Source organism: Barbus barbus (assembly GCF_936440315.1).
Source record: "Barbus barbus genome assembly, chromosome: 27".
NCBI lineage: Eukaryota > Metazoa > Chordata > Actinopteri > Cypriniformes > Cyprinidae > Barbus > Barbus barbus.
In genome coordinates this window covers 1852363-1865058 of record NC_136755.1, presented here as the reverse complement: position 1 = coordinate 1865058, position 12696 = coordinate 1852363, and the positions used below count along the sequence as shown (strand labels likewise).

General features: G+C 36.6%; 1 protein-coding gene across 1 annotated transcript in view; it reads right to left on the bottom strand.

Annotated features, from left to right (window-relative positions):
* LOC306847286 (integrator complex subunit 8-like) overlaps window positions 1-12696 on the bottom strand; it is a 22587-nt gene extending 9891 nt beyond the window's left edge. Inside the window, exons 1-12 of the mRNA XM_079381144.1 lie at window positions 12584-12696; window positions 11149-11284; window positions 9759-9933; window positions 8697-8837; window positions 7393-7464; window positions 7262-7313; window positions 6761-6943; window positions 5676-5783; window positions 5362-5517; window positions 1281-1381; window positions 525-666; window positions 335-405 (exon numbers count right to left, since the gene is read on the bottom strand). Coding sequence (XP_079237270.1) covers window positions 335-405; window positions 525-666; window positions 1281-1381; window positions 5362-5517; window positions 5676-5783; window positions 6761-6943; window positions 7262-7313; window positions 7393-7464; window positions 8697-8837; window positions 9759-9933; window positions 11149-11278 — 1331 coding nt within the window. The 5' untranslated portion in view covers window positions 11279-11284; window positions 12584-12696. The remainder of the gene's footprint in view (window positions 1-334; window positions 406-524; window positions 667-1280; window positions 1382-5361; window positions 5518-5675; window positions 5784-6760; window positions 6944-7261; window positions 7314-7392; window positions 7465-8696; window positions 8838-9758; window positions 9934-11148; window positions 11285-12583) is intronic.

Genomic DNA, 12696 nt, shown 5'->3' with positions numbered 1-12696 from the left:
AGGTATTTTATATTGCAATACTATTTCACAACATTACAATTTTTTCTGTATTTCTGATCAAATTAATGCAGCCTTGATGAGCATTACAAACTTCTTTAAAACGTCTTGCTGAACTCAAACTATTTCTTTAATCTAAAATCCAATGATGATACATGATATAAAAAAATGATTCCTGTTTATGCAGACTGCTGCAGCATTTCCCCTCCCCATGTGAAATTCACTTCAAACAAATCTACCCTTGAAAAGCATGTGAAAGCAAAGAAAAAGACATATGAACCTGATTAGTCAAAAGTCTGGTAAGGTGAAAAGTTTTTAAAAATGTAAGGGTGCTCACTTGATAAAAATAGCCATTTTCCTCTTGCTTGTTTCAGACCTGTGCTCCTTATCCAGTGACCTTGTACACACCTGGAGAGAGAGCAATAGCCAGCACTTTACTTCATCAGAAAACCATGTGAACTAGATCAGTTTAGTAAAGGAACGGAGTGCGTAATGTATATGATCCAGTGATGCAGCAGGGTTTATACCTCCAGCAGAAAACTGATGGTGCTTTTGCTGGGTTTGAGGAGCAGCTGATAGAAGGACACACTGAGGACGCCACCCTCCAGTGCATCTCTCACTGCGTTACACACACACAGTTTATGACACACTTCCTCCAGAGCCCTGTCCCTGTCATTTAAAACACACAGACACACATACAGTTTATTAAAAGAATATACAGTGTGTGTGGCATGTCATTTACCACATATTGGCTTACAGTAAACCACTTATAATGGAATTCTATGGGGAAAGACATTAAGGGAGTTTATAAGTAAAATATCCTACAGCTGTGATTACATTAATTCTGTAAGAATTTTGTAGAAGGAAAGCGAGTTTGTATCTACTTATTTTATTCATCAGTGTTTGAACCATTAAAGAAGAAACTGTATCTTCTGTATTTTACTTCTGGCTTAAAAAAAAGGGGAAAAGGAATGGAGGCAATAGTACAGATCTTTTATACTGTACTGTCAAATGCTGCGATCTGCATGGTTTGCCCTTTGCTTGCTAGGCTTTCATTAAGGTCACAAGAAAATTAAGCTGCGATCACAAGAAAACAACTTATGTAGTGATCAATCGAAAATAAGAAAGTTAAAAATAATAATCCATTGCCTTTAGGGCTTTCCGTGAAATGCATTCCATACTGAGGAACGAGTCTCTGAACATTTGTGTGGAGATAGATGGTGATAGACTTGAACCCTAAATACACATACAATCATCCATTGAGCATCTAAACAGCATCTCACCCTTGTTGAAGCTTGTGCAACAGCTCTAGCTGAATTGAATGTCTGAAGCCGTTGGGTAGACTGAGTGTAACGTTGTCTTTGATGAAGGCCTCGATCAATGCCTACAACATAAAGACAGAAAACAGAGACAGTAACGGTTACTGTTATACAAATTCACATTCCACCAACTGCACAATCATGTCAAGCTCCAGTCAATGTGTGGCTGAGGTCTATATAGGTTATAGGAGGAACCAAAAATCAGTTATGCAGATTTACGTTTCTACAGTGGACTTGACCTTTTACCAACCAGAAATGTTTCTTATAAGCAGTATAATATTTATTATAAACAGTATGCTATGATAGAAAGTGCTGCCAGGCTGGAGTATGAAATATGCTCTATTTTGAGGGGTTCAACATACAACAAAAACAAAAAGCTGGATAACCATTTTATGACACATCCCAAAAACGTTCAAGCTGGCAGTTATCGAACTCTTATTTTAAAAAAACCCAGCTAGTCCCATGAGAAGTGGTTAATTATAGAGTAATCTCCCATTTATGTCTAGTAGTAGTGTTGCCCTAACCAACTGTTCATTTCTGCAGAACCGTTTTCTGTGAAGAGTTTCCTATCCAATTGTTTCCAGTTTATTTGTGTTAATTGTGGGATGGAGTATGGAGTACCACAGGGTTCAGTATTAGGTCCTCTACTATTCTCTTTGAATATGTTTCTCTTGGGAGAGGTTACCATGGCAGGAACCATGGCATTAATTTACATTTATGCAGAAGATACTCAGCTTTATATTTCCTCCAGTCCTTCCTCAATAGACCTTTATTACACTTCCTATATCTGGAAAGTGAAGCGGTGTCTCACCACTTCCGGTCCCATCGCAACGCAATCAAAACTAATGGGCGAATCCTCCCTTTCCTTTCTCTCTTTCTTCTCTCACCAGTGTTCACTGCAGCGTACCTGGCTGCTTTAATTCTGAACAACGACACACTGTCTCAGTATTCACGATCTCCTGACACAACACAAATTACAGAAGCATGGATGAGACTAATGCTGAGGGATGAAGGTCCTTCTAAAATATTATGCGGAAAAATGTTTGTGCGTAGTATGCATTTTGAAACTGAGGATGTTTAGGGCTATATCTCATATATTCATCCTGCTGAAATGTTCCTATTAATATATTTCCCTTCCAAATGTGCATTCTGAATAAAAACATTTCCCAACTAACCTACTGCAGTCAAGTTCGTCTCTTCATTAACAATATTTTTCTCTTAATGATTATGTTTCATACCTGTTTACATTGAAATGAATTTGACTAAACACCCTTACAAAAATTAACCATGGTTTTATTATAGCAAAAATGTAGTAACCATGTTTGTTTGTTTTGTTTTCAGACTGATTTCCATTTGTATTACCACAGTTTTACAACACATACCATGGTTGAACTATGGTTAGCAAATCCATGGTAAATTTTTGTAAGAGCGGTATTAAAATAGATGAATGAATGTGCCGAAGTTGCCTTAAAGAATTTTAACAATGTTAAACATTCAGGCTAATTAATCCTAAACAGTATAACGCATGCCAGCGTGACTTTGAATATTAATTAAGAATTTTGGCATAAATACATGAATTACAAACAGTGAAATGACTGTGACAAATGACAGAATATGACTAAAATTTAATACAAATGAATAAACATGTTCAGATCTTGCACACACTGCAGCATCGCAGTCACTATTAAACGAGCACTGTATGGTGAAATCATCACGCATGTTTGGACCCCAGATTTCTCAGATCGGCTTACGTTGGATTAAATCTATAAGTTCCATTGAGTTTGGAAAATTCTGTGCACAGTAATCATCAGAATATCTCTTCACATGTTTCTGAAAATGACCGGATTTTGAAATCATCCTGCAGATGCTCATTTTAACAGGCGTTTATTCAACTAGGTGTTTACAGCACATTGAATAATACACATAACCGGAAGAATCGATACACTGTTTCGACGAGCACTTCCGGTAATCAATTCCGCTGTGATAAAGGTCTATTCTCCAAGTTACCAGATGCATTAGTAATATCAAAGACTGGATAGCTAGTCATTTCCTACTTCTGAAGGAATGTATTAGTTAGCCTGAAAACCTCTGAACATAAGACAATAAAACAAATAAAACAATGTTTTTGATGGATTTACTGTCACACAGACTTCCACAGAACCTTACGTCTGATAGAAATCTGCGCTTTGACAATCATATTTCCAATGTTATTAGAAGACTTGTTCCACCTTATAAATGTTGCAACACTAAGATATGCTCTCTGTTTCGGATGCTAAAAAGCTCATTTATGCATTCAAGACCTTAATACTGAAAAGTCTAACCAAATTCTGCAGGATTACTTGAAAACTACAGGTGTTTGATTATTTTCCATTTGGCTCCTAAACTACAGACCAGTCATTGTTTAGGACTCAGACACACTCTCTCAGTTTAAGCATAAAATAAAGGCCCATTTATTTTTTTATAAGTCCAGCATACACCTATTTAACTAATTCATACCTCACTGTTATTCTTCATTATTCAAGTCCTCTGGACCTGAAAACATCTCTCATATACTACAAGTCTGCTCTAAATTATTTAACATGATCTAAGGGAATATTAGTCTTTTGCATTTCTTCCTATTCTTAGGAGACATATCCAGCAGATCCAGCTTGATGTTGCTCTTTGATACAAGGGGCATCTCTATGATCAGTATCTACATCTATTCAGTCTTCTTTAATAAACCGCACAGAGAATTAACTACTTCTGCTTCCAGATGTACACTACACCTACCTGATGAACCATACTGTTCAATCCTGAATGGACGTCAAAGAATTGGCCCGCTGGTGTAGCCTGTTTTTTTTCTCCATTATTCAATATCAAATTAATTTGCAAACACTTAAATATTTGAACTGACAAATTACTAACTTCAATTCACATCTACTATATGTATATGTATTTTTCCCACATACATGCTGTACAGTACACTCACATACAGTTCACAACTGGTTCATCATTTATATTGTCATCAAACTATCCTATCGCTCAGCTCTAAACTGCTAAATGTGGACTATCAGGTATTATTAATAGGATGATTAATAAAATAAATAAAACAGATGTAGAATAATAGAATATAATAAAGGTATTACAGCATTATGAATTTCTGTAAAGCTGCTTTAAAACTGTGTGTATTGTGAAAAGCACTATACAATGAAACAAAAAAAAAAAACTTAACCATGGCACTCTTATTGAATAAAAAGGCATGATTACCACATGACTTAATACACAAGTTAAAACTGCTCACTTAGACTTAATTAGTAAATCATCATATGATTTACTAAAAAAGTAATATACTATAATCCGCCACAGCCATATCACCCTGCAGCCCAAGACCGGTTGCCCACTGAAGCTAAGCAGGGTTGAGCCTGGTCAGTACCTGGATGGGAGACCTCCGGTGAAAACTGGGTTGCTGCTGGAAGAGGTGTTAGTGAGGCCAGCAGGGGGTGCTCACTCTGCGGTCTGTGTGGGTCCTAACGCCCCTGTATAGTGATGGGGACACTATACTGTCAAAAAGCACCGTCTTTCGGATGAGACGTTAAACCGAGGTCCTGACTCTCTTTGGTCATTAAAAATCCCATGGCACTTCTCATAAAGAGTAGGGGTGTAACCCCGGTGTCCTGGCCAAATTCCCTCTACTGGCCCTTGTCTATCATGGCCTCCTAATAATCCCCATACACTTGATTGGCTCTATCACTCTCTCTCCTCTGCACCTGTAGCTGGTGTGTGGTGAGTGCACTGGCGCCGTTGTCCTGTGGCTGCCGTCGCATCATCCAAGTGGATGCTGCACACTGGTGGTGGTTGAGGAGAGACCCCCCCCCACATGACTGTAAAGCGCTTTGGGTGTACAGCAATACACAATAAAGCGCTATATAAATGCATCATTCATTCATTCATTCATTCATTCATAAATCTGTGGGAAGTTTGTGTGGACGAGCTCTTTGTCTTGCAATCGTACAGGTTTTTTAATCAATAAGAGCACTATTTAATGGTAGTGAGAGTTGTTGCTGACCCCATAATTGCGGTTCCTCATGAAGCAGCTGATCTGGCCGTAGGGTGTGTGCTGGCTCTCACTGGGGTCCGAGGCTTCGGTGAGGGTTTTGCAGGCGCTCCAGTATCCAGCCAACCGCTGCTCATCCACACAACAGAGAGATGCAGAGGAATCCAGCTGCCATCAGACACAGCGACAAAAACACTGTCATGACTGAGAAACGCATGTGGATTATCTCAACAGATTACTACAGTCCTGGATGCTGATTGATGAGTAAATAATGACAGCATGTACTATTTTGAGTGAAGTGTTCCTTTAATTTAATAACGACTCACCTTTGTGAGCAGCTCTCGTGCCATTCTGAAGTGTTCTCTGGCTTTCTCATACACTGAAGGGTCAGAACAGCCTTGCTGGAAGTAAATGCCTCCTAAATCGTAGTGCACCTGCCAGATATTAATGATAGTTCACTTTTAGAGAAATAATTAACCCAGAAATGAACATTTCCTGGAAATATCCGCACCCTCAGGCTATCCAAGGTTTAGAAGAGTTTGTTTCTTCATGGGAACAGATTTGGAGCAATAAAAGCATCACAATAATCCACACGACTCTTCATATATACTTTAAACCGTTACTTCTAATGAAAGTGCATAATCCATAATAACAAGTCTCTCACATCAAAATCCACAGACATTTTTTAACTGTTTTGCACTCTTCTTGCTTGCAAACATCATTTGATCTGTGCATATTCCTCTCCTGATGATTTTTCACCGGTGAAAGCAAAAATCACAGATTGTTGATTTTAGCTGGAGGCAAAAGTTTAAAGTTAAAAACATCCTAATGATTTATTTCTCATAAAAAAGGCACAGCTTTCACAGGATGTTAATTGATGGACTGGAGTTCTGTGGATTATTGTGTTGTTTTAATCAGCGGTTTGGACTCTCGTTCTGACGGCACCCATTCAAGTGAGTGATGCAAGTGAAGGAATGCTACATTCCTCTATTTCTTTTTCGAATGAATTGCAGAGATGCAAACAGGTAAGGGTGAGATCATTGTGCAGATCGGGGCATGCGCCACACTGAGTTTCTTTTAAAAAAATTCTTTACATGCTCATTTGTAGTTACTCTAAGGTATTATTTTTTAAATATTTTATATAAATATTGTAAAATATGTGCAAAACTGTAATCCCCCCCCAAAAAAGAAAAGGAAAAAGTTTCAACATCTTGCAACATTTTACAAAAATCAAGATTGAATATATTTGGTCAAAATCCCTTGTTATAAAAGATGAATTGCTATGCAGGCTATTTAATAATTTTCATTTTTGAGTGAACTACTCCTTTAATAACAGAGCAGATCTTCACATGATAAAGGAGCAGATTCCAGCAGAGTTAACTAGAGTGATTTATTTCCCTGTAGGACACACCTGACAGTGCAGGTGATCGGCGCTGATGCGCAGTCCTGCGGTGGACGACTCGGTCTCTCCGTTGGCTGTACTGGGATCAGCAGCCAGCAGGTCTAGGGTTCGAAGCGTGTGGATGTAGAAGTCTTTTTTAATGTTCAGGGCTCCCTCTAACACCGTGATCGAGTCTGCGGCCTGTTCTCTGAGCTGAGGAGCACAGCGTTAAACAAGTGACGGGGCTACGATGAGCTCTCTTAGAGAATAAAAACGCCATTCTGAAGAGTGACATTAGACACCGATGAAAGTTAAACAATAAAACACATCAAGCCTTTGCACTTGAAATCAACATGAAGGAAGGAAGTTGTGCATTGTATTACGTCTCACTGCTTCTGTTGCACTGCGTACTTCTTCTGAATCAGTAATGCAATATCGTGTGAAACTCTCCTTTTAATGTATTGTTTTTTTTACAACCCAAAGCTAAAGCAAGCAGATATCAGTATATAAAAGCACAAATTTCAGTCATACCACACTCAGTATGTTCTCAGTCAGTTCTTTTTCCTGCTGCACCAAGCTCATCCTACAGAACACAAAACACTATTAGCGCTTAAACAGCACACAACACAAAAAAACTGACACCCCTGTTATTCCTTCCTTACAGATTCAGCTGATGTGGTCCAGGTTTGGTCTGTTTCTCTGGAAAGCTGCTCAACACGATGGTACGAATGCCCCTATTGAGACAAAGATCATATTACACTGTTAACACAACACTACACTTTAAGCAACAGAAAAAGAAGTGAATTTCTTTGTCTACTTCATTTTCATCAGAAATCAACAAAAACTATTTTGCATTATAGATATAGATTAGTGCTGTCAAACGATTAATTGCATCCAAAATAAAACTTTTGTTTACATAATATTTGTGTGTGTACTGTGCATATTTATTATGTATATATAAATATATATGTGTATTTTTTTGAATAGTTCAACAGACCAATGGAGTCAATTATTCTGCTGATGTCAATGATTACAACACAGAGACGTAATTCCAAAACATAATTTTAGTGGAGGCTTGAACAATTCATATGCAGACTAAGTTACTGGAGTGAAAGAGACAGAAAGAGATTAAGCGGGAGTGAGTCTGTGCAGCTCTCAACAGTGTTACTAATAGCTAAACTGTGACAAACTGCAGTGAAGCCACCTCCTCACCACTGAGAAATGAAACGTGGCTTTTTAGTTGCAAACTATTTTACTGAAAAGTTTCTGTGCACGTGTTTCCGTCTGTGTGCAAGTGTGTATAGTTTGCGTGTGCATGCAGAGAGATGTGCCAATAATCAATATAATTAATCCCAAATTAATCACACATCAGTTTTGGCTGAGAAATTTTCCCCCAAAAGATCATTTAAAATCATAACAAGGAATAAATATATTGATTCAGCATTTTAAATAGTTTTTTAATGAATTTTGAAATATGAAATAATACTAATACTAACTAATACTACTACTAATAATAAAATATATATTTTTAAATAATCCTCTCAATATAAATCTAAAACTACCAGTAGGTGGCAGCATGTCACTGTTTAAATGAGTGAGAAATTCACTTCTACCAATTAGTTCAAATGGTTAACTCATTCAGAAACTAAGCAAGTGACTGTTTTTGTGTTTTATTGTTTTCCATAAACCTTCTCTCGTTTCAAAGGCTGTGCTCTCAAGGTTGCATACAGCACTGAGGGGGTCTCATTTCAGAGAAGTAATCATTACAAGACTGTAATTCCTCATGAGGCATCATCTACTGTCATTACTTTCCAATTTGGGAAAGTAATCGTAACTTTTCTGAAATTAGACAGCCTCCATGATGTATGTGGCCAACAAATGTGATCTCTGGAGGACGTCAGCCACAGAAATGAGTCGTTTACCTAAACCGGCGTAAACTATGACACAGTTGCACTGTCACACTGACCATCTGTTGTAGATGAGCACGGCCATGGCTGTGGTGGGTGGCAGGGTGGACAGATCCAGATCTACATGTTTAACTCCAGGAGGAACACGACTGGCGCACAGAAGCTCATTCAGTAGCATATTAAGCACAGGGATGGTCAAACTGACAATCAAGCAAAGACAAAAAAGAAGAAATCAGACAAGATGTAATTCCGTGAATATCCACATTTTCCAGGTTTCTACAGATATAAACAAGTGAAATATAAGACTTTTTAAGACCACCTTATATGAAATTTAAGACCTAAACCTGTAATGGAAATACACATTATATTACATACATATATGTAATATTTCATGTGTTTAATGTAAAAAGAATAAAAAAAAATAATAATCATCGCTGTCATAAATGATATTTATTACTACGATATACAGTGAACTTTTTATATCAGCAGACAATATTCCCCACAAAACTACCAGATAACCGAGATTTTTGGTTGTGTAAACAATTATTCTGAAGCAATATTTTCATCAGTGTTCTATCAGCTCTTACATATTTCAATCTGCATATTTTTATTTACCTTTATAAAGGCCTTTTTAAATGTATGCATCACCTTTCATGTCAAATTATTACAATTTATCAATAAATTCTATAAGGCTGTTACCAGTCAGATTAAATCATTTACTCTGCAAAATTACAACTGCAATAAATAATAATAATAATTTTATCAGTAACGTGACCAAAAATATCTGAATTTAAGACATTTTAAGAATTTTTAAGGACCCGTGGACACCCTGTTTTATAAAAAAAATGTCCAATTGTCCAAAACTATTTTTACATTTTCTTAAGAGAATGAAAGTGGAGATTGCCTTTGCAAAAAAAATATTTTCCACAATGGTCAGGCATTGCTTTGTGGCGGTTTTAAATTTGTGTTTTTAGCACATTGCTGAATGGCTCTTAGCGTGTCAATGTGGTAATCTGGGTGGATGCTAATAAAAATAAAATTAAATGCAAAAAATGTATTTCAGGCAATACAGAAAATCAGTATTGTATCAGTATTAATATCAGTGTTTTATCATCACTGACCCTTTCTCTAGTAGGTTCAAATCCCAGGTCAGGTGCGCAGCAACCTTGAGGGCCATGAGCTTCAGAGTGCGGTTCCTTCGGTTGTCCGCTGGCGGCTGAACCAGGTTCTGCTCGTTCACAGACGGCTTGGAGGCTTGCTCAAGAAACTGAACGATGAGCTGAACAGGAGACGGATCTGTGGAAAAGCATTTGATGCTTATCTCAGGAAGCCAAGAACTCGTGGAAAACCATGTGCAGCTGATTTTACTTCTGTAATGTGACACATATCCCAGCCAAACAGCACATTCAGATTTGATCAATGCAGAGATTATGAGAACATGTTACCAAGTTGAACTTAAAATAATATACAGTATACCTTTCATCACTCAGCCTTAGAAAAATACTTGTATTTACTTCAATATATGACCCAGGAGCACAAAACTAGCACGGGTATATTTGTAGCAATAACCAACAATACCCATTTGAATATGGGTCAAAATGATCAATTTTTCTTTTATGCCCAAAATTAGGATATTAAGTAAAGATCATGTTCCATGAAAATATTTAGTAAATTTCCTACTGTAAATATATAAAAACGTAATAACTGATTAGTAATATGCATTGCTAAGGACTTCATTTGAACAACTTTTTTCTCAATATTTAGATTTTTTTGCACCCTCAGATTCCAGATTTTCAAATAGTATCTCGATATTGTCCTATACTAACAACCCATACATCAATGGAAAGCTTATTTATTCAGCTTTCAGATTATGTGTAAATCTCAATTTTAAAAAACTGGCTCTTATGACTGGTTTGTGGCGCAGGGTCACATATAAGTCATGATCATATGCAATCACCTTCAAGCAATGTAAGAGGATTTGTTTGTTTTCCTGACATTTTGTTTATTTATCAGAATCAGAAAGAGCTTTATTGCCAAGTATGCCTGCACATACAAGGAATTTGTTTTAGAGACATAAGCTTCCAGTACACAGAGACAACAACATACAGATCATAAAAATAACATGAGAATAAAAAATACATATATGTAATATAAATAGACAAAAATTGAAAAATAAATTGAAAAATAAATAAATTGTATGTACAGTTGTGCTACAGATGATAGAATGGAATAGAATGAGATGCAGGGATGGAGGTGGTAACAAATAAATATAAGCTTATTGCACATTTTTATTGCATAATGTGGGGAACATTTAACTGTTCATAAGTAACTGTTCATTTATGTGTCCTGTCACCGTTTCATAAACTGGCCCGGGAATATTTTACAGTTCTCATAATAACATGAAAGAGCTCTAATGCTGTGTTTTGGCAATGCATCTGTCAGTTGAACTACAGTAGAAATCGCGATACGGTTTAGTGCACTCGTGGTGACTCCAGGGCATGAGACAGATACCTGGATGAGGGCCCTGCAGGTGCTGCTCCAGGAGCGATGGATCCAGCAGAAACTCGAACCAGGAGGCCTGCGGCGGGGTGCAGGGTCGACTGCCGCTCACCGCCACACGGTCTGCCGCCTCAGCGCTCATACTGACCTGCAGAAAACACCAGCATTCAGCACATAAACCACAGTGATGTGAAGATTACTTTGGAAATTTAATAGGTTACAGATTACAAGTTACACTATCTAAAATGTAATAAGTAGTGTAATTATTTCAATTACGTAATTAAAGTCATGTAAATGATTACATTTGATTACTTTTCTAAAATTATAATGATTTCAACTGTTAATCATTTTCAAACATTTAAAGCAGGCAGGTTTACTGAACCTGTATTTATTATTGAAAGCATTATAATTTGTCTAAGGTATTGCATATACATGTATTTTTATTAATTTATGTATTTATTTCTATTTCTTTGTGAGTGCGTGTGAAGTCTGAGACAATGTTGTTTGCTGTTCTGTGTTCTACTCTGAAAAATCCTTAAAATAAAAAAATAAAAAAAGCAGGCAGGTTTAACATTACAGTAGGACTCAACACTGACTACTGTCACTTTCAAAATCCTTCTTCACTTGAATTAAGATTATAATAATTTAATATTAAAGCACCGTCACCACAAAATCACATTACACCTCTTTTTACTTTGAGATCATTCTGAGGTTAAATACAGATTTAAAACCATAACAAGATATAGTTTAATAGCCATGATACTGTTTTTTAAATAAAATCTTTGCACTGGCATCTAACAATGCCTTGGAAATAAACAGTTATTCTTAAAAAAAAAAATAAAGCATATAAACTTGAGTAGGATATAAAACAATTATCGAATAAGCATGTGTCCTATAATACTGAAACACTGGTGTCGCTCATATTTTAAAGCAGTCACTGCAATTTATGAAAGAAATCAATTAAACCTGTGTGTGTGTGTGTGTGTCTGTGCAAATATTCATATGTAACCCCCTTTGTAATCATTAACATGTTCATAAGTAACTGTAATTCAATGACTTTTTTCTCAGTAACTGTGACTGATTACAGTTACATGTATTTTGTTATTAATTGCGTAATTCCGATGCATGTAAACAGCTATGTGTTATTGTTATCTTATAAACCTGTATATGATGCTCAGAAATGCTGCTCACAAGGATTTGGCAGACGGTGAATATCTGCGATGTAACGTTACTGATTCAACATTTATTGAGATTTTCATTGCGATCATATTATTTCATTACGTTTTAGTCACTGATGATTATTAATGATAGTAATATTGGTGTCAGTAATGTTCAAATGTAATATCAGGCTCGTGTTAACTGTTTAGATGTGAGCTCAATGTTAGTCTTTGGTCATTATAGTCCCACTGAAAGAGGCAATTTTATAATTTCCTGCATTATCACTCACCGGTTTGAACGTCTGAATAAATAACACGATATAAATCACAAAAGTTTATTTTAACGCGAAGTGTTGTGCTCTCCAGACGCCATAGTAATGTGTTTCTTCACTGAAGCGGATCT